Here is a 24,256-nt window from a genome sequence, read left to right as displayed (position 1 = left end):
GGAGACAGTGCGCAACAAAAGCATCCCCAGGAGATTCCCTCTTTTTCCTAAGGTGCTTGAGGATGAATGCTCCATTGTTTCCAACTCTCCCAGCCAGCAGACAGGAGATTGGAGGCTGTGGTCTCCCAGGCTGGCACACCAGAAACAGAAAGGAACTCAGAATCTGAGCGTTACAGCCCATGTTCAGGCTCTGAGATTCTAGAGCTCATCCTTTGGATCCCAAATGGTGAGCCAGGAAAGGAGGTTTTCTTTCTCACGTGGCTGCTGCTGAAAACAGAACTCAGCAGATGCAATGTTGATCCGTCTTGTTAGCATGAGACTTCTCATCCAGTGCACCTCTTCCTGAGGGTTTTGCTATGGAGCAAAGGTGTACTTGGAGAAGAAGGGCAATAGGCTTCACCTGGCCCTCCCTTGGTTCTTCATGTAGCTGACAGCACCAGGCACCTGTGTCCTATAAATGCTTCCACTCCCCAGCAGTGGGAGAAGTGTTGTCTCTAGCCATGGGGCTGTTCTTGCTTTGAATAGGGATGAGAGCAGCACTGTAGGGATCCATCATGTCTGCCACGGTTTGGTTTTGTGTGGCTTCCCTCTGCTATTGTTGATCCTGCATGCAATGAAGGTGAGTGTGAGCAGGTCTGATTAGAAAACTAGACGAGAATGGTGCCTGAGGGACAGTGAGTTTCCATGCAAGCCCTTCAACCACTGACACTAAGGATCTGTGATCCTCGTGGAGGTCAGGCCTTGGTTTCCTCTGGGTTGGGTCTGATGGGGCTGTTGAAACTGAAGTGATGCCTCTTGCCTGGGTAGGCTGATTTCTTGTTGTCTAAAGCAGTTTTTCTTCTTGGGTTGAGTGCTTCAAGGAAGCAGGGCAGTTGCCAGGGAGCACAGGGCTGGGGAGAAGGGACCTGCAGCAGGAAGCGGGTGGGAAGCCCAGCTCGGTGTAGCATAAGGAAGGCTGTTTATTTTCTCACGTTCAGAAAACCACATCTTCCTTTCCTGCAGTGCAATAGAGACAACACCCAGCGGGTGCCAGTCATTCCACTACCCCAGGAGCCTCGCATCCTTCATCTGTAAGTGCAGTTACTGTGGCAACCGCTGGCTGAATGATGTAAAGCAGCAACCTGCTGAGCATTGCTGGCTATGGGCAAGGCCTGGGAGAGGCTAGGCATGCCTGTGCTCCCCTGGTTGGCGGACAGGCAAGTACATCTTGTCTCCCAGATTCCAGCCATCCTTAGGTTGAAATGTTCATCATGCTGCTGTTTTCCTGGGTCAGCATATTAACAGGTGCTTCCTGTGTTCTTTCTCAAGCATTCCACTTTCTTCCCTCCCACAGAATCACAGAATGGTTGAGGTTGGAAGGGACCTCTGGAGGTCATCTGCTCCAGCCCCCATGCTCAAGCAGTGCTCCCTGCACCAGCAGCCCAGGTCCATGTCCAGATAGCGTTTGGCTATCTCCAAGACTGAAGATACTCAGCAACACAAACTCCCTGAGTAGCTAGGTCAGCGCTCAGTCACCCTCACAGTAATAAAGTATTCCTTGATGTTCAGCAGGAGCCTCCTCTATTTCAGTTTGTGTTCATTGCCTATGATCCTGTTGCTGGGCTCCACTGGGAAGAATCTGGCTCCATCTTCTTTGCACCTTCCCCTTAGCTGTTTATATACATTGACAAGGTTCCCCCAGAGCCTTCTCTTATCCAGGCTGAACAGTCCCAGCTCTCAGCGTTTCCTCATAGAAGAGGTGCTTCAGTTCCTTAGTCAACTTCGTGACCGCTCCATAGACTTATCCCTAGATTATTCCTTTCCAGGGGCAGGAGCTTACAGTTCTCCCTACGAACACCATGAGGTTCCTGCCAGGCCATTTCTCCAGCCTGTTATAGTCCCTCTGGACGGCAGCACGACCCTCTGGTGTATCAGCCAGTCGTCCCAGTTTTGTGTCATCAGCACACTTGCTGAGGATACACTCCGCCTCACCATCTAGATCATCAGTGAAGATGCTAAAGAGGATCGGACCCAGTATTGACCCCTAAGGACACCACTAGTTACTGGCCTCCATCTAGACTTTGTGCTACTGATCACCATCATGTGGGCTCAGCTCTTCAGCCACTTTTCAGTCCACCCCACTGTTTCCTTCCCCAGCCCATACTTCCATTTGCTTTTCTATGAGGATATTACAGGGGGCAGTGTCAAAGACCTTACTTGAAATCAGGGTAGCAATTTTCTGCTGCTCTTCGCTCACCTACCAAGCCAGACATTTCGTCATAGTTTATCAGGCTGATCAAGCAACTAACACTTCAGGAAAACAACAAATGGGCACAAAGATATTAATCAGTGAGTAGATACCTCTAATATGAGGAACTAATGATCATCCTGGCTGGGAAGCTGCTAGTGCTCAGCCACATGACATGGTAAGAGAACTGGGAGGATCTGGAAGGTGTTGGGACTGGCAGGACAGAGGAGGTTTTCATGCATGGGAAAGTGCCTCCAGAGCCAAGAGAGGATCACGATCCCAGTAACCTGCCCAATACTTGCCCAACCTGATGTGGGAGTCCCCATTTGCCAAGGCAGGCGGCTCTGGCGCCGCCCTGTCCCGCAGCAGGAGGAGGCGAGGGGAAGCAGCCTGCTGCTGCCTGCCCTGGGAAGCAGTCAGTGTTTGCTCTTCCTCCAGCAGCATGTGGGGAGAAGTCCCTCCTCTGCATCTTCCTTCTCCTCACTCCTTACCCCTCCATCCTGTAACATGGGCTTTCAGGTACCCCTTTGCCACCCCAATGCCATACCTATTTCTTCATTCCTTATTGCTGCCTCATTTGCTCTATGGACTCTGAGCCCAACCACCTCACCAGGCAACGCAGGAGACTTGCATGGTTGTGCACATCCAGGAGCAGCCGCTGTGTTGTTGGACCCTGCCTGCCTGGGAATTTTGTGTGGATAATGTATTGGAAGTGCTCCTGGCAGACAAGCTATCTTGGCACTCCGTATAATCCCTGGGAGGTACTGAACAGCTGAACCTGCTGAGAGCTATTAAAAGCCATTAAGAACTCCACCAACTTAGAGAGTTATCCTGGTCTTTTCAGCTCCAGTATATCACAACAGCAAAGCACTGTTAGTTCTGTGAGCCTTCAGCACAGAGACAAGCAAACATGATGCCAGAAACATTCCCAGGTCACAGGGTAGCCTGCAACGATCCAGGTTGTTCTGCCCCGTGATTTAGCCTGCTAGATGTGCAGCTCCAGCACCTAGCAGTGTCCATTCTGTAAACAGGATATTGCTGAGCACAGAGGTGTTCCCTTCACTTGTTACGGGTGAAACCTGTCCTTTAAATGGACAACATTGTCCATCACATCGCCCAAAGCCCTGTGCCAGCCTTTCTGCTCACCAGCCTGTGCTGAACCTGCAGCCTGGATGCCGCAGGAGCTGCACAGAACGTGGTACCCAGTCAAAACTTGGGGCGCAAGAATTGCTTCCCTACTTGACCTGTTTCAAGTAACCTGAAACAACTCAGATGTAGTTTGTTTCCTCCAGGTGCGTTCTGCTGCTGTACTACCACTGCCTGCGTGCAAGTAGTTTATCCCCGCAGCATGGATGCAAGAAGAAATTGAGTCTCAGTGGGCTGTAGATTAGAGATTTCCCACCTGCAGGGACAACAGTGATTGTGGCCCTGGCAAGGTGCCCTTCCCTCACAAAACGGAGGTGTTCCTGACTTGGTGTCCTTCCATGGCCTAACTACCTGTTAACCAGCTTTGAGCAGAGCCTAGGAGCAGTGTGGAGCAGTGCCAGTCCCTGTTTGTACCCTTGCAGAGTTTGGGAGTGGAGGTGTGAAGAATGGCAATGTGCTCCCATTCAGCACTCCAGTACAAGGGGACCACATGCCTGCCACAGCCTTGGAAACCTGGAGATTGACACGTCCCATGAGATGAGGTGGCCATACTCCTTCAGTGGAGAGCACAGGCTGTGTCTAGACTGGGCTTCCCTGTTCTCACTGCTTCGTAATCCACCACAGTCTCATTAGTTGCCTTCCCTTAATAATTTAAGGGGTGAAAGGACCTGAGTCATTGAGCAATCCCACACTGTGTTGGACTCCTGAATGCCCTTGAGCCAATGTTGCTGGAAATCTACCAGTTGGTGCAGGCTTTTGAACTGCTGCTTCCCAGTTGCCTGTTCAGGCAGCCTGATGGTAAGGATGCTCTAGAGAGCTTTCTATAGAGGTGGTCTTCCTCATCCCCAAAGGTCACTTGTCACTTGCTGATGAGCTGCAGAAAGCAGAGCAGTCCTTCCTACTAGGTTACCATTGTTCCTCAGGCCAATCCAGGGATGGATGAGGTCAGTCACTGTAAGTAGCACATGGGCCCAGCTGGTACATCTTTTAAGTGGCAGGAGCTGAGGTAGAACCCCTGGTGCTACTTGCTGATGCAATACAAAACTCTGTCATTACCGCGTATAAGCTTTCCAGAACACTGTCTCCAGCAGTGGGACATAAAACAGCAGCAGGAAAACCTGTCCCTGTAGTGACTTAGGAAGAGATACCACTCCCTGGAAAAGGAGCCTGTGAGTTACTTTGGGGTTTACTCTGGCAGCAAACCTCCAAGCTCAGCAATGTGGAGACATCCTGACCACTACCCGTATTTCCTCCTCCTGCCCCAGCGATGTCCTGCAATGTAGAAGAGTAAGGCACCTACAAAGAGTAATCCTTACCTGCTCCTTGTCTCTTGAACCTGGATCCTGTGCCAGGTGCAATAATTAGACCTCTCTAATGTCAAATTAGACATCTGTCTAGGGCACTTATCCTCCCATCTCCTGCACTGTTGTTCTCAAGGCTGAAAATGAATCTAGAGTAGGAGGCTTCTGCCTTGTGTTCCCATCATGCCAGCCGCAGTGAACTGACACCATCCCGTGGTGTCATGGTGGGGGGTGCATTCACACCACCATCCATTCCACCAAGACCAGCCTGGTGACACCAAGAGGCCTCAGTGCTATGCATGGTAAGAGATAAAAATGCAACTGGATAGAAAGAAGGGCAGCGGAAGCTGCTTTCCAGCAGACCTTACTTTCACTGTTGCCTGAGTCTCCATCTGTCTGTCTGGCCCAGTAGGAAGGAATAAACGATAAGTTTCACTTCAGAGTTGCTCCATAGATCTGCCAACCCAACATAAGCTGGTGCTGCAAAAAAACCCTCGGTTATTTTCACATCAGTGTGGTGCTCAGTGACAGGAATGCTTTCACCACTAGAGAGGGGGCTCTGCCAGGCAGGACCTAGCAGCTGAAGGTTGGAGAGTGGGATGGGATGGGATGGGATGGGGTGTCATCCTGACCAATGTGAGTCACAGAAGTATGGGTTGACAAACGGCAGCTGGCTGGGAAAAGAGTGTGAAGTACTGTCCCTTCACACATTCAAAACTTGCATTCCTCCAAGTTGTTGAACAAGTCCCTTTCCCAAGTGCCGAAAAGACAGATTTATAGCCACAGACATTCTTGGCTGTTCTTTGGGCATCAGCTTCTTTTGCTGGCTGTTGCTGACACCATAGGGCCCCCACCTCCTGCTGGCACCCTGGGTGCAGCCAGCCACCCCGCGGGTGCAGCTCACTGCTCCGGAGCTGTTTCTCATCACAGCGCATCCTTGCTTCCCCCCACAGCTCCGGTCGGCAGCAGCTTGGTCACGCAAGCAGCTCTGCTCAAGAGAGCCTGGTTGCTGGTGAGCACAAGGCTGTGTCCTGGAAAGCAAACGGCACACCATGTGGCTGACAGCCCTGCAGTCTGCGTCCAAGTCACGGCTCCCTTTTGTGCGTACTTAATCAGCTCCTTCTGCGGCGGGCTGCACCGCGCTGTTGCTTGGCATCTTCCATCCTACTTCCAGTTGCTCTTAGCTCTCCAGCTACACCCCATAGTTTCAATGCTATAGACACATGTTTTCTAGTCTGCACATCAACCCCCCTTCAATAGCTGTCTTATGTGGTTCTTCATTGTCCCTTCTTGAACACCAGACACCCTACTTGCTACTTACTGCTCCATGGGCTGCACTGCTACAAAAGTCATATTTTCTGTTTTCCAGGCCAGCAGCACATTCCATTGTCTATGCAAGTCAAAGTGAAGGAGAACCTAATCTGTTCAGGCACTTCTATAAAGCCCTCAGTAGCAGTTTCAGGTGCCTAAATCTCTGTGAATCAGACCTGAAGTCTGCAGCAGCAAGGTGGGGGAAAAGGGCCATCCACAATGAGCCATCTGCAACCTTTCCAAGGGGTTCAGCAATCCCAAATCCATGTGCAGTGCCCATTTCCAGAGCCACATGGAGGGCAGTTATTGACCCATGTTGGCTGAGCAGCCAGATTTCACAGTGCAGCTGGGGCAGTGCCCCTTATCCCCTGCAGGTCTGGCTGGGCAGGGGGGAAGAGAGCACCTTGCGCTGTGGTTGCACGATGCTGGGGAGCTGCACGTACACGCTCTTGCTGTTGTAACAGCAGCCCTCATCTTCAGCCCAGCTCATTTGCTGGTGCCCATCTGATTTGCCCTCAAGGGGTGATGTTCCAACAGGAGGAGGCCGCAGACGCTCACGCCAGCAAGGTTGCCACCGTGGTGTGCCCAGCCTGGGGACAGCCAGCGCTGCGGTCAAATGGCCAGCAGCAAAGTCAGGCTTGGCACCCCAGTGCAGTGCAGAGAGGGAGCTGTGTGCTCCTCTATGGGCACAGCTAAACACACCACTGGGCAAAGGCATGCTGGAGAGCTGGGGCCTGTTGCTGCTTGTCCTGGTTGCACACAGAAGAGACCAGAAGAGTCCACCCGCAGCTTGTGTCACCTTGAGATGCTACCAGCAGTGGGAGCCACCTTTCTGGGTGCTGGGAAGCAGCAGGGATTCCCCAGGCACCCAGCTCTGTTGTGATAATGGCTGGTGTGCCAGCATGCTGCAAACATCCACTCAAAGCTGCTCTGGGGGGTGATGGAGGGACCCAGAGCAGGGGAGGGTGCTGTGGTACCAAAAAGGAGGGGTAAGAGAGCATCCTCCTCTCCCAGCTAATGGGCACAGGAGCAGTGCAGTGTAGTGCATCCCCCGGGAAGGAGATGCCTTGAGAGGTCTCAGGATGCCCATTCTCATTTCTAAGGCACCACTTGCTCACAAACCATCTCCTCTCCCTCTGGCCAGGCCGGCTCTGACTCTGCCTCTCATGCCACACACCTATGCTCCCATCAGCTCAGCTGGTGCTGCTGGGGCCCAGTCCATGGTGTTAGAGCTGGGTGGGTTTCCTTAGTGAATGTCTTGGTGTTGCCAGAAGTGTGGGGAGACAACACCGTTGCATTAAAAAGAAAACGAAGAACAGCAGTGCATTTCACGTTTCAGCCTCTTGGCGGGACCCGAGAGTATCTCTTCTTTAGGAACGCACCCAGAGACTTAAGAATCAAACCACAAAATCGTGGCTATGGACTGCAGTACATCTCCTCCTGTCCGCCTTCCATGTACCCCCACCCTGGCACAGTGCTGGGGCTCCGCAGGGCTGGGACACCTTTCCCTGGGCACTCAGAGGGGGGCCTTGAGGACACACAGGGGCATCGCTCTGTCTTGGGCAGACCCAATGCCAGGCCAAAACCCCCAAAGCAGCATCTTTTCTGAGCCATTTTCCAGTGTCCCATGAGAAGGACAAGCACGTGCCCAGCAAACTGGGCCACCCCATTCCCAGCAGCTCCTGCCCCTGCCGAGGGTGCTGCTGTTTGCTTTTCCCACAAAGCATCCAGTTTGCGCCTGCCTGTGAAAGGGATGGCCAGCTCACAACATGGCCAAGCGTTCTCACCCGCTTTGCTTCTGGGAATAGCAGCACAGCCTCTCAGTTTCACTCCTGGAGGTATGGATGTAGACGGGTTAGGGTTCCTCCAGCAGGGCAGCCTATTATTAGGTTGGAAGGAGGAGGGGGGGACAAGTTTTCATCCCCATCTTCCACTAAGCTTTTTCTCTAGGCCTAAATGACACTTCCCTTTTTGTCCCCCATTCCTGCGTCCCAAAACATGGGGCATGATGGCTTCTCAGCATTAGGCTGTGTCGGGAGATAGTCTTTCTGCAAGCCACCTCCTTCACATGACAGCTTTATAGAGCCTTATAGACACAGCAAATCCCTTCATCCCAAATCCTTTATGTGCCCAACAGGCCAGGGGAGCTTTGGGAGCAGATGGTCAGGACACCTTACAGCTGCTCCTCCAGCATCCCACAGCCCCACGCAGCTGCATCCAACCTAACCAAGAGGTTGCAGCAACCTGGCCTGCCTCTCCTCCTGGCCAAGGGTTTGACAACCCCAAAGCCACCCTTTCCAGCCCCATTGCATTGAGCAAAACAGTGCAGCACAGTTCCTGACCTTGCTCAGGCCATACCGTACATGCAGGGCTCAGGAGCAAGATGCTTGCTGCTCCCAAAGGACAGAATCCAGGCTATTGGAAGCTCCCAGGACTTCCCTGGCTGGTCTTGGGAACTTGAGGAGGTGTTCTTCAGGAAGCCTCAGCCTGGCGGACATTGCACAGCACAAGGAGAGATGATGGTTGATGTTCAGTGAGAACAGATTCCTCTAGCACAGCACCCAGCCCTGCCCCACACATCTGGAGATGAACATCAGTGCTGGGCTCTCTGCTCCTTCTCTCTCTGATTCAGCTCCAGGCCTGTGCTTGGAGGGTCTGAGCAGCGAGGACAGAGATGGTGCTTCTTGGAGGGTCCTGCCTGGACCCAGAGAGGTTCTCTTGCCCTTAGGGGTCCCTTCAGGCAAGCAGCAATCCCAACACAGAGGAAACAGGTAGCCTAGGGCACGTGGCAGGGTGTTCTGGCACTAGGGTGGGTGGCTCAGCCCCATTGCCCAGCAAAAGATATTGCTGGTGCTGGTGTGAAAGGCTCCCAGTGCAGCCAGAGAGCAGGAACAGCAGCAGCAGCAAAGGTTCTGCATGAGTCCCCGTCTCCTTCCCAACCCATGAGGATGCTGCATGGCTCAGTCTATGCAGAGGCTGTAGCAAGGCTCAGTAGCGGGTGTTTTGGCTGTGGTTTCCCTGCCGTGCATGGGGTCCTTGCAGGGCTGGGGAAGGAAGAGAGCAGATAGTGCTGAAGTGATGAAGAGCTTGAAGGATGGCCAGCTGAGGCACCATGAGAAACAAAACAAGTAATAAAAACCTGGGGAAAAACAGTGCTCCGCGCCCAGCCGGGCCCACTCCTGGAGCTGCCAAAAAGGCATCCTTGGCTCGGAAGCAGGCAGTCATAAAGGCAGGGAGAGACTTCACACGGAGGGAAGGTTCTACCTGTTGAGCAAGTTGAGGAGCACCTTCGCCCACCAGCTGGGAGTGCTGAGGATGGTGGGGAGGTGGTGCAGGCGGCCCTCCCACCGCAGCCTTCAGCACAGCAGGAGCAGGAGAGGGGAGCAGCAGCCCTGTTTTCTCTCTGGCATCCAAGCCGAGAGACTCTCTGAGCCATTTGGAGAGGGGACCAGCTCCTAGGGAAGGCATGCTGGGTGCCTGGGCCAAGTGGGGTAACTTCTTATCACCAGTGAGGAGCCAGCTAGGGAAGGCTGATTGCCTTCACAGTATGGGGCAGGCTGCTTTGTAGTTTTGGCCACCCTTCTTGCACTCAGACTATCACAGCTGGAGAAGTGGTCCTGTCCACTTGTAGGTCTGGCCTGCCCCATCAACCCTGACGGGTCCTTCTCCCAGCCGTGGCTTTGCCTCCTGCGCTGGTGTAGGTCCTCCTTGACTTGTTCAGCAGGTAAAACCTCCCCTGCCCACAAAGCTGACACCCCCAGGGCGGCCGAATAAAGCATCACATGGGGCAAAGCCCTGTTCTGCTAGCTGCTGTTTTCCCTTCCCTTTCCCCCAAATAAGCAGCCCACCACAAAGAGAGACAAACGCCTTTGTTCCCATAGCGGGATGGAGTGTCAGAATGGCATGTCTCCCTGCCTCTCGTCAGGGGCTAGATAAGTCCCTGAGGGCCACAGGGAGCCCTGCAGGCAGCGTAAGTCCTTGCTGACAGTGCTATTGTTAAGAAGGGGTGCGTTTGGGGAGGGCTGGGGCTTTTGCCCTCTGCTTGTTTCTCTCCAGGAAAGTCACGGCTGATGCCTGTTTGCCCGGGGAGCCTTCCCTCCCTGACAGCTTGTCCTGAACAGACACCAACTGGGCACTCAAATGGTCCCCATTGCTGGACATCTCCATGTGCCTCTGGGCTGGCAGGCACCCCATAGGGTGCCAAAACTGAGCTCTAAAGAAGTAGCCTTCTCTTGGGGCTGCCCAGCTCCAAGCTCCCACCACTCCAACCTTGGGTTGCTCCTTCCAGGAGCTCTCAGGTGGCAAAGACAGGGAAACAAGCTCAGGATTCTCACCCTGCCTGGGTTGGGGATGCCTCAACCAGAGCTTGGCTTAGAGCTGGGACCTGCAAAGGGCCTGTCCTGCTTGGGCAAGTTCACACAACAACAGACCCTGTAGGGACATTGCTTTCACTCTAAGGTTACCTCCTTATCATGGGCTTGACTTGAGGACTACCCTCATATCCCCATCTTCTCTTTGAACGGGAGGAGGTGACTTATGTCACAGTTTGAACCCGCCTGACTACATTTAGCTGGTGCAGAGACCAGGAGAACCTTCCTGGTTTTCCCTGTTAGCTTTGGTGGGAATGGAAATTGTGTCCCAGCTCCCATCTGCTTCTGGAGCAAGTGTCCAAGGGCCTGGAGGCTGGTACCTCCCAGGTGTCCAGGATTCCTGAACCTAATTCATCTTGCCCAAGAAAAGTCTTAGACTGTAGGACTTAAGGCCATGAAGAAGTCCTCCAGTGCCAGGGGCACAGGGGACACCCTGAGAACCATGTGAGTGTGATCTCCAGAACACTGTCACCAGCCCAGGGCCTGGGGCAAGAGGGGAAGTCAGGCAGGCTCAGTAACTCTGTTCAGTTACCATGATCAGCAGCTGGAGTGAAGAGGAAGTGATAAACACCCCTCTGTCCAGGATGGAGTGTTGCAGCGGTCCCACTTCGGATTCTTGATGATTCTGTCTCATCATGTCCACAGAGATGTGTCCCCTGTACTCCCTCACAGTGACCTGGTGAGCCTGCTGTGGGCTGAACAGACAGCACAGAGCTGCTCTGTGATGCATGCCCCACAAACTGGCTACTTACGGGGTCTAGCAGGTACATTGGCTCTCTTTTCCCTTCATGTCAGGAGAGAAGAGCAGGTTTCATGCTCATGTGAGCAGTGCTTGCCACCAAATTGCTGCTGCATGGATGCTACAAGTGTACATCCTCCTTCCCTCAGGCTCCTGCTATGAAAAGGCTAAGCAGAAGCTGATATTATGTCTAATCAACACCATCTGTGACTCTACGTCATATAAAAATGTCCCTCAACCAGTAGCCCGTAGGCCAAAACCACTTCCTAAAACCATAGAATCATAGGACAGTTAGGGTTGGAAAGGACCTTAAGATCCTCAGAGCTGTTCCACAGTAAAGCCCCCCCTCCATGCACAAGGCCAGGCAATCAGTTGACATGTCAAGATAGACCCATCCATCCAAAGTCAGGAGTTTATCAATACTCAGCCTCAATGGCTGTCATAACAAGAGCAAGACTGTGATCCCATAGGACAAAGCCATGTTGTTTATTTTGGTGCTAAGTGGATCAGCATGCTTCCCTCCCTTCTCCCAAGCCACCCAGTTCTGCTGGGATGGGAGCTGGTCCTTGGCTTTCTCCCAGACAATTGAGATGGTTCTTTGTTTGGGAAACACTGAGGAGCCCAGCCCTGGAGCATAAGGCAGAAGAGAGGCAGATGATGCCTGTGCTGCCAGTGCTGGGGGAGTGTGAGCTTATGCTCCCGATGAAATGGCCTATATTACCACCCCAACAGGCGCTGTTGTGGACCTGCCCCAGCATCAGATGTGGAGGAGGGAGCCAAGGAGATCCCAAGTGTGGAACCTATCTTTTGCCATGGGGTGTGGACAGTTGACACCTCAACTGTGTCAGCTTGGCTCTTCCCAAGCCCTGCAAGCAGGCAAAGCCCAGCTTTGGGGTCAGTGGGGTGCTTTCAGCACCTGCTCTCTTGCTGGGCACATGATGATGGATGGACATGCTTGCTGGCAGGGGTCGAGGTGGCTCTGCCATCTGCCATGGCTTCCTCTGAAAGATCTGCTTGGAAAAGGAGCTATCCAGGGATGTGCATGTGCCCGCCAGCCCCAGAGGGTTCCTGGGCCCCTTGCAAGGGGGTGGGAATCAGCAGTGTTGCAGGGGATGACGCATCCCAGTGCTTTCCACTGCCTCCCATCTGAGATAGCATCGGAGAGGAGCGCCTTGCGCTTTCTATCCCCAAATAGTACGAGCCTCGGGGAAAGGAGGGTGCCAAGCCCTGCTGGAACACCTTCCTATTTCAGCAGCAGATCCCAGCAGATAACAGACGGTTTACTAGTGAGAGGTAATTGTTCCAGCAGGCTGTGGGGTGGCAGGTAGCAGCTGCCTAACAGGGCTCAGTACTGCCTAACTGTTTGGGGCACCAAGTGAGGGATGCCATATGCTACTGAAACCCCCAAGGGAGTTTTGGGGTGCTTGGGATTCCCCAGTCATGCAGTGGGGGAGAGTCCTGGCTGTGCTGGCTCTGGGGCCAGGAGGATGCATCCCTGTTGGGGAATGATGATCCGTGCCTCCCCCAGGACCCCAAGGGAGGGCAGTGCATGTGTGCCCAAGGCAACCGTCTTTCATCCAGTTCTTGCTGCCTGGCAGGGCCCCGTTACCCCTCAGAAAGGCCAAGTTGGCCTTTTGCCTGCCTTGGCTTCATCTTGGCTGTGCTGATGCTTTGTGGTCCCATGTGCTTTGGAATCCCTCCAAGCACGAGATGTGCCCCTAACGCTGGCTCATGAGCTGGCTGCAGCAAAAGCGTTTCCTAAAGCAGATGCAAGGGCCCATGCAGAGTACATCTTGGTGAGAAAAACCCGATGTGCTCCAAGCTCCCTGCTGGCCTCGCATCCTGAAAAGCTCTGATGCTGTTTCTGCCCTGTGTGGAGACCAACATCAGAGCCCACACCCTAGGTACCACTTTGCATGCACAGAAAAGAAGGGTGTTTTCAGGCCTCTTTGTCATCCCTGCCAGCATAGCCCATTCAAGGCAACCCTTTTCTTCAGGATCATCATTCCACACTGGGTTTTATACACATTACTCGCTGAAAAATGGCATGTGGCTGAGTTTCGGTCTCAAGGGTGTTGCAGGAGAACGTGCCTGTATCCCACGAACATACTTCTCTTGAGCACTATTTCTTGGAAGAGCTGGGTTTCTGGGTTGCTGTAACATGTTCAAACACAGCATCCACTTACAGCCTGCATATTAAGTACAGCAAACAAACCTCTGCCCAGCGCATCTCAAAAGTCACTTTGACAGACAACAACCTGAGACAAGGAATTTGCCTCAGCAGGTCATTTCTAGGCTTGAAATAGGCTCAGCAAATAGCAGGTTTCTAAGGCACTTCAAGGACACCACTATGGGTATTACAGCAGTGCAGAGCCGGTGGCCACAGTCAGCCGATAGCCTGCAGCTCTCTTGCTTCAGCACATCAGTGCCAAAACGTCTGCCCCTCTCGCACTGAGCTGCATTTCCTTGCCCTTGAACACCCAGCATTAACCAAGCAGCCCAGGAATAGTCTTAGAATCATCTTTTAGCACAATATTTCCTTCCTCTCCTCCAGTGGTGGCACTGGGCTTGTGTTTCAGGCCCCCTGGAAGTCATCAGCCAACATCCAGACAAGCGGTGGCAATGCTTTCCCCTCTATAGCCAGCATTTACAGCTTTGCCTTTGAAACATCTCACTTCTTAAAGGTTAGGTCTGAAGCCTTGCCTGCAGTGCTTGCACAGCCTGAACAATGCACGCTGCACCCCAACTGATTTTTCACTTCTGTTTTCCCTTCTATTTCTCCAATTTGAATTACTTGAAGAAGATTGGAAATCCATGCCACCAGTCAGAAGCTGGTTTACCATTTTCCTTAAATGAGAAAAATACTACTGGTTTCAAACTGTGTGGCAGAGTTCTACAAGGTCCCTAATTGTACTTTACCTACAGGACATCTTAAGCCTCACTCCGTTCACCTCCCAGCTCTGGCGTGCTGTCCCACTTTGTCTCTGCAGTGATTGCCTGACCTGCTGCAAGGCTTTACTTCACCTTCATTTGCAGCTCTTGGCAATACTCTACGTGCAGCAACCACCCAGTCCAGGCTGTGTCACTGCAAGCAACCTCCCTGTGTCAAAACCAAGCAGCATCAGGCCCTCTTTGATTCACCTTTGCTGTGCCACCCTGGGCCAAGTGCCCTTAAACTGAGGTGCAAATGGCCTGAGGCCTTCCCGAGCAGCCACTGCCTGGCTGGGATTACAGATCTGCTAACTCAGTCAGGATCCTTCATGTCCAAGTTAACCAAAGGCTTGGCACGTTTTTGCTGTGCTGTCAGTATTTCTAGTGCCGTCAGGCAGTGAGTCCTCCTGTTATCACCCAGGTGGAGGAGCTAACCTAGATTAGTAGGTGGCTTCTTGCTGTTGCTACATGGCAGAACGGCAATTGAAAGGCTTGGGCCCCACATCTCCATGGTCTGACCCAGTCTGATCCAAGCTCCCCATGGATCCCTCCTTGCCCTCCCAACCTGTCAGGATGCTACCCCATCTGACAGACTAGGAGCACTCCCTTCCCCACCAAGCCTGTGGAGGGTTTGGACCCCAGAGATGAGATGGAGCCCAATGCGATCAGCCAGAGGTACAGGATAGGAGGTTGCGGAGTATGGATTTGGGGAGCTGCTGGGGTACACTTGGAGGTGTGTCTAACACATCCCACTGTTATTAGCATGAGCAGGAGTCATTCCCGCTTCCCCAAGCTGTAACTTCAGGCTCGCCCGGATAATTCACCTTGTGCAGGTACCCTTTGATAACATTTGCAGGATTATCTTCACTACTGGGGAACATATTTCCATACTGGTTTAATGAAAGCAGAGATTCTGGAGTCAGCAGGAGCTGGAGCCTCACAGTCGGCTTCTAATCCAGGAAATTGGATGTGGTTGGAAATGCTTTAGCAGGCGAAGCTTGGGAGATCCTGCTGTGGCTCATTCCTGATGTGAGGCTCTGTGTCCACGAGATAATAAATCTGAGTTTAGCGCACCTAATCCTGAATTCAAAATACCACAGCCCACATAACACAAAGTGGCTGAACAGGTACAAAGATGCTCTCCCAGTGGAAAGATGTTGCAAATCACAGAAGGGGTAATTGCAGCTGAAAGTCTCTTTGCCAGCTGGAGAGCAATGTATACAGGTGGACTTTGGTCACGTAGTCCAGGTGTTTTTCAACCGAGCCCTTTCCAAGGTCACGACTTGGGATGCCCCATCTATCGTTGCATCCCTCACAAGCAGACTTGGGGCAGATCTTCCCTCTTTTGCTTCAGACACCTGCCTGACTTGGCTATTCCTTTGGCAGTTGCCAAACCACCTTGGTTAGAGCCACCCAGCAGCTCAATGCAACCTCACAACGTGCAGTAGCTAGACTCCAGCCCTCAGCACGCAGGACCAGTCTCAGTCTGCTGAGCCATACCAGTGCCTATCAGCTAGACCAGAAGGCAGGCCCTAAATCAAAGCTACTCTCAGTGATGAAACTCACACTTGGCAATCGTGTTTCCCTCTTCAACCTAAGCTGAATTGCAACTTGGAGGTTGGAAGGGGTGGGGATGCCCATGAGGAAAGCTGGGAGCTTAAGAAACTGTGCCATCTCAGCACGGAGAGATCAACACAGGTTCTTTGGGTGTCAAGGAGAGTGTCAAGGGGTGTCAAGGAAGAAGGCTGAGGCCCTGGGAGGACAGCCACAATGAAGATCATGGGCAACCCTAGCTACAGATGTGAATGTCCAGTCCCTTCTATGGGAATGACTGGTCACAGCCAGCATCAAGGGATGACCTCAGGTCTCAAAGGCAGCAGCAACTCTTTGAGGGCTGGCTGGTATTTCCCACCATACAAGGGCAATTTGCTCTTTCCAGCGAGGAGTGAGCAGACAGGGACATTGTGCAAGGAAAGGCTAGCAAGAGGGCAGCCCCAGGAGCCTGTCACTGAAGCACAGGCCACAGCAGAGGTACTCAGGGTCAGGACCTGAGCGGGATGCATAACCCCTAGCATAGGACATGGGTGGTGGGGTCTTTGCTGTGATTTCTGGCCTTGCATACACGTGCTGGTTGTGAATATGGTCTGCCCCATCATGGCAACAGGCTCTTTTGCACACTCTTCTTGTGGCCCCATCCTGTCCAAGGACACACAATCCCAATTTGGAGAAAGCAGGTGCAGATGCAAACACCAGCGGCCTCACCCTCGTAACCAGAGATGAGACACTGCTGAAGTAATATCCCACAGACACTACTCCCTTCTCCACATTCACAGCTGCCTCTGGCCAAGAGTTTGGCATGGCCAAGGGCACTGTTTGCAGCAACAGCATCAGGACCAGTCACTCCCTTTGAATTGGGCAAAGATCTTTTGCTTCACAAGGTACGACGATCCACCGGTCAGTGGATCTCCCTCTAATACAAAGTAAGGATTTGCAGTGTGATGCAGGAGAGCTCTCCTGGTGAGGAATAGCTTGGCTGGAAAGGTGGAGGAGAAAAGCTCTATCCCACTGCTGAGTTCCCACATAGTGGGATAAGCCTGTGCCACCAAGGTCTGCTATGATCTGTCCCCATCTTCCTCAGGTCCATCCTTTACAGATTGGATGGGCTGATAACCTGGTGGCACATCCCCTAGCTGGCTGACCAGCCACACACTGATAAGGGGTACGGTGACAGGAGGTGAGGACTGCGAGCTCTAGCCAGCCTGGCTCTGTCCTCAACCCACAGTGGCTCTTCCTACACCACACTGGTGCTGGAAACAACGGGCAAGCATCTCTGCATCATCAGTGTGCTGAAGCAGGGACCTTCCTTCACCATCAGGGTGAGCATGCACCTTCCCTCCCCTGAATTCAGCCTTACGTTATAAGGACTCTCATCCTGGGCCTTTAGATCCCCTTCACCTCACCTCTAACCCAGAGGTAGGAAGGGAGACATGACATTATAATGACGGAGGTAGCCCATGGCCTACAGGCAGTGGGACACCCCAAGGTACCCTTGCCCATGCTATTAACCTCTCATGCAAATGCCATTTAATCCAAGGCTCTTTGAAAGCCAGCAAAGACACGTGGACTTCCATCACAGAAACACAGTTTGCCTGAGGTGGACACAAGTCTGAAGGCTGAATTTGCTTGATGTGAACAGCCCTTCCAGTGCCTCCTCTGGGTTGGTATCCCCTCCCTCGTTATCCATGAGCTGGTCCCTAATCTTTGCAGCAGCATTTGGACAGGCATGACTCAAGGAGCTGGTATCTACTAAGGCTGGGTGACAGTGCCCAGCTGCCAGAAACACTGCAGGAAACACAGAACCCACCCCATACATCTTAAATGGCATTCCCCATCTCCAGTTCCCAGTGAGCAAATATTTACACACTTCCCTTCCCCATCCAACATTCTTTCAAGGGAACAAGAAGGGCCTCAAGGGTATCATAGACCGGCTTTTGCAACCAGCTAGACCATGGCTCCAGCAGCAGCTTATCTGCTTGGAGATAAGGACCTTGGAGTCCTTTAAAGGGGTTCAGTCTCACAAAACCTTAGATTGAAAAGGAATTGATTTGATTACACACATATCCCGAGCAGAGAAGAAGCTGTCTCTAGATCCTTTTTCTCCTGTTAGTATGGAGCACTTTTCCGCGTCCCACAGCACATGGAAAGGATCAGGCTCAAGGGCTGAACCCTGAGGCAGGTTTCCAAAGGGGGAAAGAAGGAGCGCCCATGGCAGAGCAGAGAAGCCCACTTTGGCCTTTGCTCCAGCCCCCTGCGTCATGGGGTGATCAACAACCTGGCCAAAGGCTGGAGCCTGACCATGTCCTCCTCAACACCAGCAGGCATTGATGGGGAATACCCAGGACTGAGGGCCTCTGGGGTTGTGCTTGACAGGGGTAAGATGGCTGGGGACCATCACGTCCTCAGCAGCAGGGGAACTGATGGGCCCCATGGAAAGGGAAGAAGAAAGTGCTTCAGTGAGTTTCAGTTCTGGGGCCCTTAAGGAAATCACAGTCTTGTGATTTAGAGACAAATACGCAAGACAAGGAGAGCTTTAAGCCACAAGCTTGGCCTGGTGCCTGAATTTTTCCCCTCCTCTTTCAGCCTAATTACAGTTGAGCCATGTAGTAATTGGGTAACTTTTTCCAAAGGAATCCTTTCACCCAGAGTGAATCATGCTTGCCATAAAGAGAACATGGAGGCAGATAAAAGACATTATAGATCCTATGGCTTATTGTGATAGTTTTGCCCCCATCCCCTTGTTCCTCAGCACCCAGCTGTGTCCAGGGTAGGCACAAGAGCCAAGCACTAAGCTTTCCTGGATAATTCCTCCCCACCCTTCCAAGACGGCTTCCTTTTGGCCTGCTGTGCCTTACAGCCAAGATGAACTGCAAGGATTTGAGGGCATCTAGGGGTTCTGCAGAGTAAGGACTACATTCGCTTCTCTGGTTCCTATACCCACAAGAGTGAGCAGTAAGGGCTGGGTGGGCAGCTAGGCACAGCCTCATGACCCTGGATCCAGCTTCAGTCCTCTGTTCCTGGGGTTTCACCTGCACCACAAAGAGTTTCTATGTGCACAGCGCTATTTCTCCTGCTCCTGATTTAGCTGGAGCTGAAGAGCCCAGCCCTCCTCCCAGGCCCTTCCCGCCAAGTCTCAAATCCATCTGACTGTTTTCCATGTGGGATAAAAGCCTTGGATAGTAAAACACTCATTGTAAAACTATTTTCCATTGGCTTCATGGCCACACACAGCTGGATCGCCTCCTGGAACGGCCAGCAGCCTGCTTGGAAGGGTTGGGGTTAGCATCCTGGAGAGGAGCCGGGCTGAGGACAGGGAGGAGGCAGCTCTGCCTATTAGGTCCTCCTTCCCTCCCTCCAAAACAAAGCCCTCCCACCCTCTCCCCAGTGTGATTGGTGGCTGGGATGGAGAAGGGCTGGGACAACTGAGCTCTCCATCTATTTAAGCACAAGGGTGGGGCCCCTACAGTTACTTGCCTGGGACTATTGCACCTTGGTGAAGAGGAGCATTACCCTGCAGAGCAGCACCATGTCTTGCGTGAGTAGAGGAAGGGCTGGGGCAGCTTTGCTGCAGGTGGTGCTTCACAGAGTGGGAATGTGCTGTGTTGGCTTCTTGTGATGGTATTGGCGCTATCCTCCTCAGCCCCACGTCAGAAGGTCTGCTAGAGCTGGGTGCCTGCTGCATCCATTGCAGAGGGGTGGCTGTTATTTCTTCTCCTAGCAGACATGATTCTTTTTCCTTGCAGGATGCCTTTAGGAGTAACAGGGTGGGGGGTCCTTGCTGGGTTGGCTCCCAAGCTGGGGTAACCTGTTTTGCAGCAGCTTTGCTCTGGGGAAGCGGTTGCCATAATGCTTATTGCTCTCTAAGCATCTTTTCTGGGCAGTCCTGCTGCTTGCTTCCTGGCCGAGTTTTTACTGAGTCACTGAATCGTTACTTTCCTTTCTTACAAGAACAATGTGCTGTACAGAAGTGTCCTATCTACCAGGTAGATGGTTGTGTCAGAAGAGCGATTGCACTCCTTTGATTAATTAATCTTTCATTAGACAGAGGGTGATTCACCAGGGAGTGTCCCAATTGCAGACTTCTCTATTAAAGTGGGATGGGGTCTTCCTCTGTGGTGATAGAAAATGAGTACATATGGGTTTACCAGGGTATTTTAGTTCTCCTCGAGGAGGTGGGGAAAGGTGTGCACATGGAGCATGAGAATGCTCTTGCAAATCACAGAAATCCCAAGGGTTGGAAGGGACCTCAAGAGATCAAATATTGAGCCAAAAGAAATCAGTCCAGCTCTTCGAAGCTGGAGAGCAAAGTGTCTGAGCCTCTGGACATGGGCAAGGCTTGAAGTTCAAATCCAAGCTATGGAAGGGAGTGGAGGCTCCATCCATGTGCAGCCAGGCTTGTGTGGGATGGTGAGACCCACAAGGCACGCAGGTGTGTTTGTAGCAGGGTGGGTGTGATGGGAGCTTTCAGTTACTTAGGCTTTACTGCTGTGAAATACAGATAAGTTGATGACAGCAGCAGGAGGAAGGTTGGGAAATTGGGCACATGTCTATGGGATGTCACTGGTGCAGTGCCCTAGGGGAAGGGAGCTTCCCTGTCTCCCCATGGTCCAAAGCAAGGCACTTGCAAGGCAGAAAGGAGAGCTGCCACGTGGGAGCAAGTGAGCCAGCAGGTACTGAGCTAATGTCTCTGCCTCCATGTTCCCCAGGGACCAGTGTGCACCAACTTGGGTCTCAAGCCCGGCCAGCGCCTCACTGTCAAGGGGAAAATCGCTCCAAGTGCCAAGAGGTAAGCTGTGCTGTCGGGGCACCACACTGAGCTGTCTTCTGCTGGCTGGGGACAAAAGGAATCCCTCCCTTGGGTAGGACAGGAGCAGCTTTGGAAGGGGTTAACGCTACCAAAGCTTCACAGTGAGTCACTGCCTAATGCACTTTGCAGACGCACTGTACTGCCAAGGGGCTAAGCCAAAGCAGATGTGAAGCTCCAGCTGCGTGCACTGGCACTGACCATATCCTCTGTAGAGCAGGGTAAAGGAAATGGAAGCTTTGTGTATCTGATCTGGTTCGATTGCATCCCCACAGCCACATCCTCTCCCCTCCATGAAGATGTTCCAGGAGTAGAAACACATTTACAGTGCCTTGTGTCACTCAAGTGGCTAGGAGGTCTTAGGTGCTCTGGCTCCACGGATGCTCTCAGCCACAGCTTATGGTACAGATGGGAAGGCTGCATGTTGCAGCAGGGCATCTTGGGGTGTTGAAGCTCACTTTCACCCAGAGGAGATGCTTCTTAGATGCCAGTGGGGAAGGAAGCATCCCTAAATGTGCAGGGATCAAGATGTCTGGGAAAGCTCCACAGCAGCCCCAGCCCTTGTGCAGGTCTGTGGTTGGTAAGGTCCTTTGGTGGGTAAGGTGGAGCCTGTAGGTGCTGTACCAGCACTAGCGGTGTTCCAGGAAACATGTTCCAGCTCTTCCCAGTGCCTTTGAAGCACGTTGGCATCAGAGTGAAGCCTCCTGGGTGTTCTCTTGCCAAATAGTGTCTCCTCTCATCTGGGTAAGAGGCCTGGGGCCAAGGTGGACACTGGGCTGGGAATCGGCTTCCTCCTGCTGCCATTGCAGATGCTTTGGGATGGCTAATGACATAGTAATTATGACAGCTGCCTGCAGGGTGGGGAGGAAGGCAGTGGCTGCCAGGCAGGATGCAGAGCCAGCTAACTGTTTGGGCCTGAGAGGAAATTGTGGAAAGCAACTGTCTTCTTGGGAGCTGGTTTGGGTGCAGGGTAACTCCCTGTTCAGGGCTCGGAGTGCTGAACCTTTCTCTTGTTAAAGGCTTCATGGAAACCAAGTGGTGCCTTTCCCAGGGATGGCACTGTGGGGCTATCACCCCAGTAGAGGAGAGTACCCCTTACTGGCACAGCACCATCTTCTTGAGGAAGTTGTGCAGTTCAGCAAAGGGCTTTTCTTTGGTTACCCTCAGCTGGTAAAGCAACAGACTTGGAGATGTTCATGGCGATGAGCAACATGCTACCACAGTGTTGATTAAAACAGTATTGATGTCTTCTTTCTCTGCAGCTTTGTGATGAATCTGGGGAAGGATGCTTCCCACCTTGGGCTTCACTTCAACCCTCGTTTTGATGCTCATGGTGATGTGAACACCATCGTGTGCAACTCAAAGAAGGTGGAAGAGTGGGGTACAGAGCAGAGGGAGACTGTCTTCCCTTTCCAGAAGGGGGGCACTGCAGAGGTGAGTCCTGGGATGTGCTCTCTGTGCATGACATGGTGAAGGAAGAGTGCTTGGCACATGGCACCCAACTGCAGGGACTCCCTGTACAGGAGGTGGCTGGCTTCTCCTGCTTGGCCAGTGCCACCACCCAGGGCTTTGAGCAGGGACAGAGGGTGGGGATCAAAGGTGCAAGCCCCATCTAGCTCAAAGGGTTGTTACTATTGAACAGAGCAGGAAATGGGTATCTCTTGGGAGACCAGAATAACAGTCCTGCTGTTGAAAAGCAGGTTATGCTACTGAGCATGTTCACCCTGCAAAGCGGAGGGTGGCACAGTAACACTGTGGAGGGGAAAAGCTTGAGGGTGTCTTGGCAGAAGGTTCCTTTGACTTTTCCATTTGCCTTGCAGATCACTTTCAGCATCAACCCAAATGATGTGACAGTCCACCTGCCAGGCCACCAGTTCACGTTCCCTAACCGGCTTGGTCTCGCTGTCTTTGACTACTTTGATACACAAGGAGACTTCACACTGCAGTCCCTCAGCTGGGAATAACTTTTCTCTGACCCCTTCATTGCAAAGATACAGAAATATCATTCAATAAATAACTTTTGTCTTACCCAGTCTCAGTCTAATCTGTTTCATACTGCAAGTCCATGTGGGTTGGTCACTTTGCTGGAGGGGTGAGGGAAGCCAACCATATGTGGGTGACATTGTGCCAGTCTTAAAAGTCACGGACGGAGAGGAGGGTGAGGGTCGAAAGCCTAGGAGGCAGAAGGTAAAAAGCCCAAGGAGAGGCTTGGGGCAAACCATGGGGCTAGGTGTGACTGAGGGGGAGAGTGGAAGGGTCCCTTAGGCAAGGTCACCTGCTCTTGAGGTCTAGACTGACTCATTATTCTTCCTGAGTAAACTGGATTTATTAACTCTCACTCCCTAAACTAAGCATCCATGGCTGGCCTCGAGTAGCCTTGAGTTGCTGTGCTAGGTAAACCTAGTGGGGCATGGAATGAAGGAGTAGTCCTCAGCTGTGCTAGCCTTGGCCTGCACCCATCTGTAGTTCATCCTACTTGGAACACAACTCTCCTATGTCTTCTTAGGACCTCTTACTGCTGCCTGGGGCAGCAGTAGGAAAGGATGCCTCAGTGTGGCCAAGCAGGTACTGGGGTCTTCATCCAACAACTGCAGAAGCACAAATGCTGATGTGGCACAGGAGGGTGGTGATCTGGAGAGGTCTGCTTTTATTCTTCCCCATGTGCCTTGCATGGTCTATCTGGAGCTGGGGGAGGTGGTAATGCCCAGCTGGGCTGTGGGATGCTAAGGATGCTTTTGTTACCCCTTCACTTGTATTAGCTCAAATGAGCCAGAGCACTTCTCCACCTATAAACTGAGGCTGGCTTCTGAGAAGTGTGGAGCTAATGAGGCATGTTTGGTATTGCAGCATAGTTCTCAGTGGGCTGTGGGTCATTACCCAAGGTGTGAGCCAGCAGCTGCCTCTGGGGCTCTCCCACTCTAATGCTACTATGGGAACAATGACTACTGTTGGTGGGCATGGCAGAAGTGGGAGCTGCCCTTTCCATAGTGCACAGCAGTTGGGATGGAAGGACCCAACCTTTGTGTCCTCCTTTTCAGGCTTGGCCATGAGCAACATGAAGCACCAACAACCTGATGTCCTACAAGCACTCCCTACAGGCCTGGCTGGGTGGAAACCTCCCATTAAGCAGTTGCAGAGTAGCTGCAACACTGGGACTTGCCCCTACAGCAGCAGCTCTGTATTTCATGAAGCTGTGCCAAGTCCTGCGTCTCAGGTACCCATGGCAGAGGAAGTTTTGGCTGCTAGGAACTGGGGGGCTGGGGAGGAAGAGAGAGACAAGTTGGAGACAAGGGCTCAAGATGGGCTTTTAAGCTGGGAGGCAGAAATACATGGGGTATACAAGCAACTCGAGGCTCTGCAGATGGATCTCTCTTGAAGCCCCATGTTGCTCAAAGCCAGTCTGCTCTGGAAAGCACTGGAACAGGCTGCCCAAAGAAGTGGTAAATGTTCCATCCCTGGCAGTGTCCTAGGCGAGGTTGGACAGAGCCTTGAGTTTCATGGTCTGGTGTGAAGTGTCCCTGCCCATGGCGGGGGGTTGGAACTGGGTGATCTTAAGGTCCTTTCCAACCCTTACCATTCCATGATTCTGTGATCATATCCCACTCTTTAGGTCTACATCTGTAATAGTAAATACAACATCTAACATTGCCACCCTGTGCATAGGCATGGCTGGGGGACAGCATTACTTGGAGGCTCTTACTGTGGGGCGGTGTGAATGAGGCCATCCTTTCTGGGGATAAGAAGAGGGTTTAGGGTTTATTCCTACACATGGAATGACCCATGTTAGGCTAAATGGACCTGGCCCAGTTTATACAGTGGTGTTGGCACAGTCTGGAACTGGGGATTTCCTCAACCTTAGCAGAGACATGG

General features: G+C 52.5%; 1 protein-coding gene across 1 annotated transcript; it reads left to right on the top strand.

The window, feature by feature from the left end:
* Positions 1-18,971: 18,971 nt before the first annotated feature.
* LGALS1 (galectin 1) lies at positions 18,972-22,414 on the top strand. The gene is made up of 4 exons (XM_061363767.1): positions 18,972-19,117; positions 20,289-20,368; positions 21,649-21,820; positions 22,207-22,414. The coding sequence occupies exons 1-4, from the start codon at positions 19,109-19,111 to the stop codon at positions 22,348-22,350; spliced, it is 405 nt and encodes a 134-aa protein (XP_061219751.1). The 5' UTR covers positions 18,972-19,108; the 3' UTR covers positions 22,351-22,414.
* The last annotated feature ends 1,842 nt before the right edge of the window (positions 22,415-24,256 follow it).

This window comes from Neopsephotus bourkii, unplaced genomic scaffold (assembly GCF_033783945.1).
Source record: "Neopsephotus bourkii isolate Nb327-2 ecotype Australia unplaced genomic scaffold, CSIRO-AGI_Nbou_v1 NB_107, whole genome shotgun sequence".
Taxonomy (NCBI): domain Eukaryota; kingdom Metazoa; phylum Chordata; class Aves; order Psittaciformes; family Psittacidae; genus Neopsephotus; species Neopsephotus bourkii.
This window is presented reverse-complemented; position numbering and strand designations above follow the sequence as displayed.

Bases quoted from the DNA above. Each gene is read 5' to 3' on its own strand.
- LGALS1 (XM_061363767.1), top strand. The intron at 20,369-21,648 runs GTAAGCTGTGCT...CTTTCTCTGCAG, and splicing joins ATCGCTCCAAGTGCCAAGAG to CTTTGTGATGAATCTGGGGA. The intron at 21,821-22,206 runs GTGAGTCCTGGG...TTTGCCTTGCAG, and splicing joins AGAAGGGGGGCACTGCAGAG to ATCACTTTCAGCATCAACCC.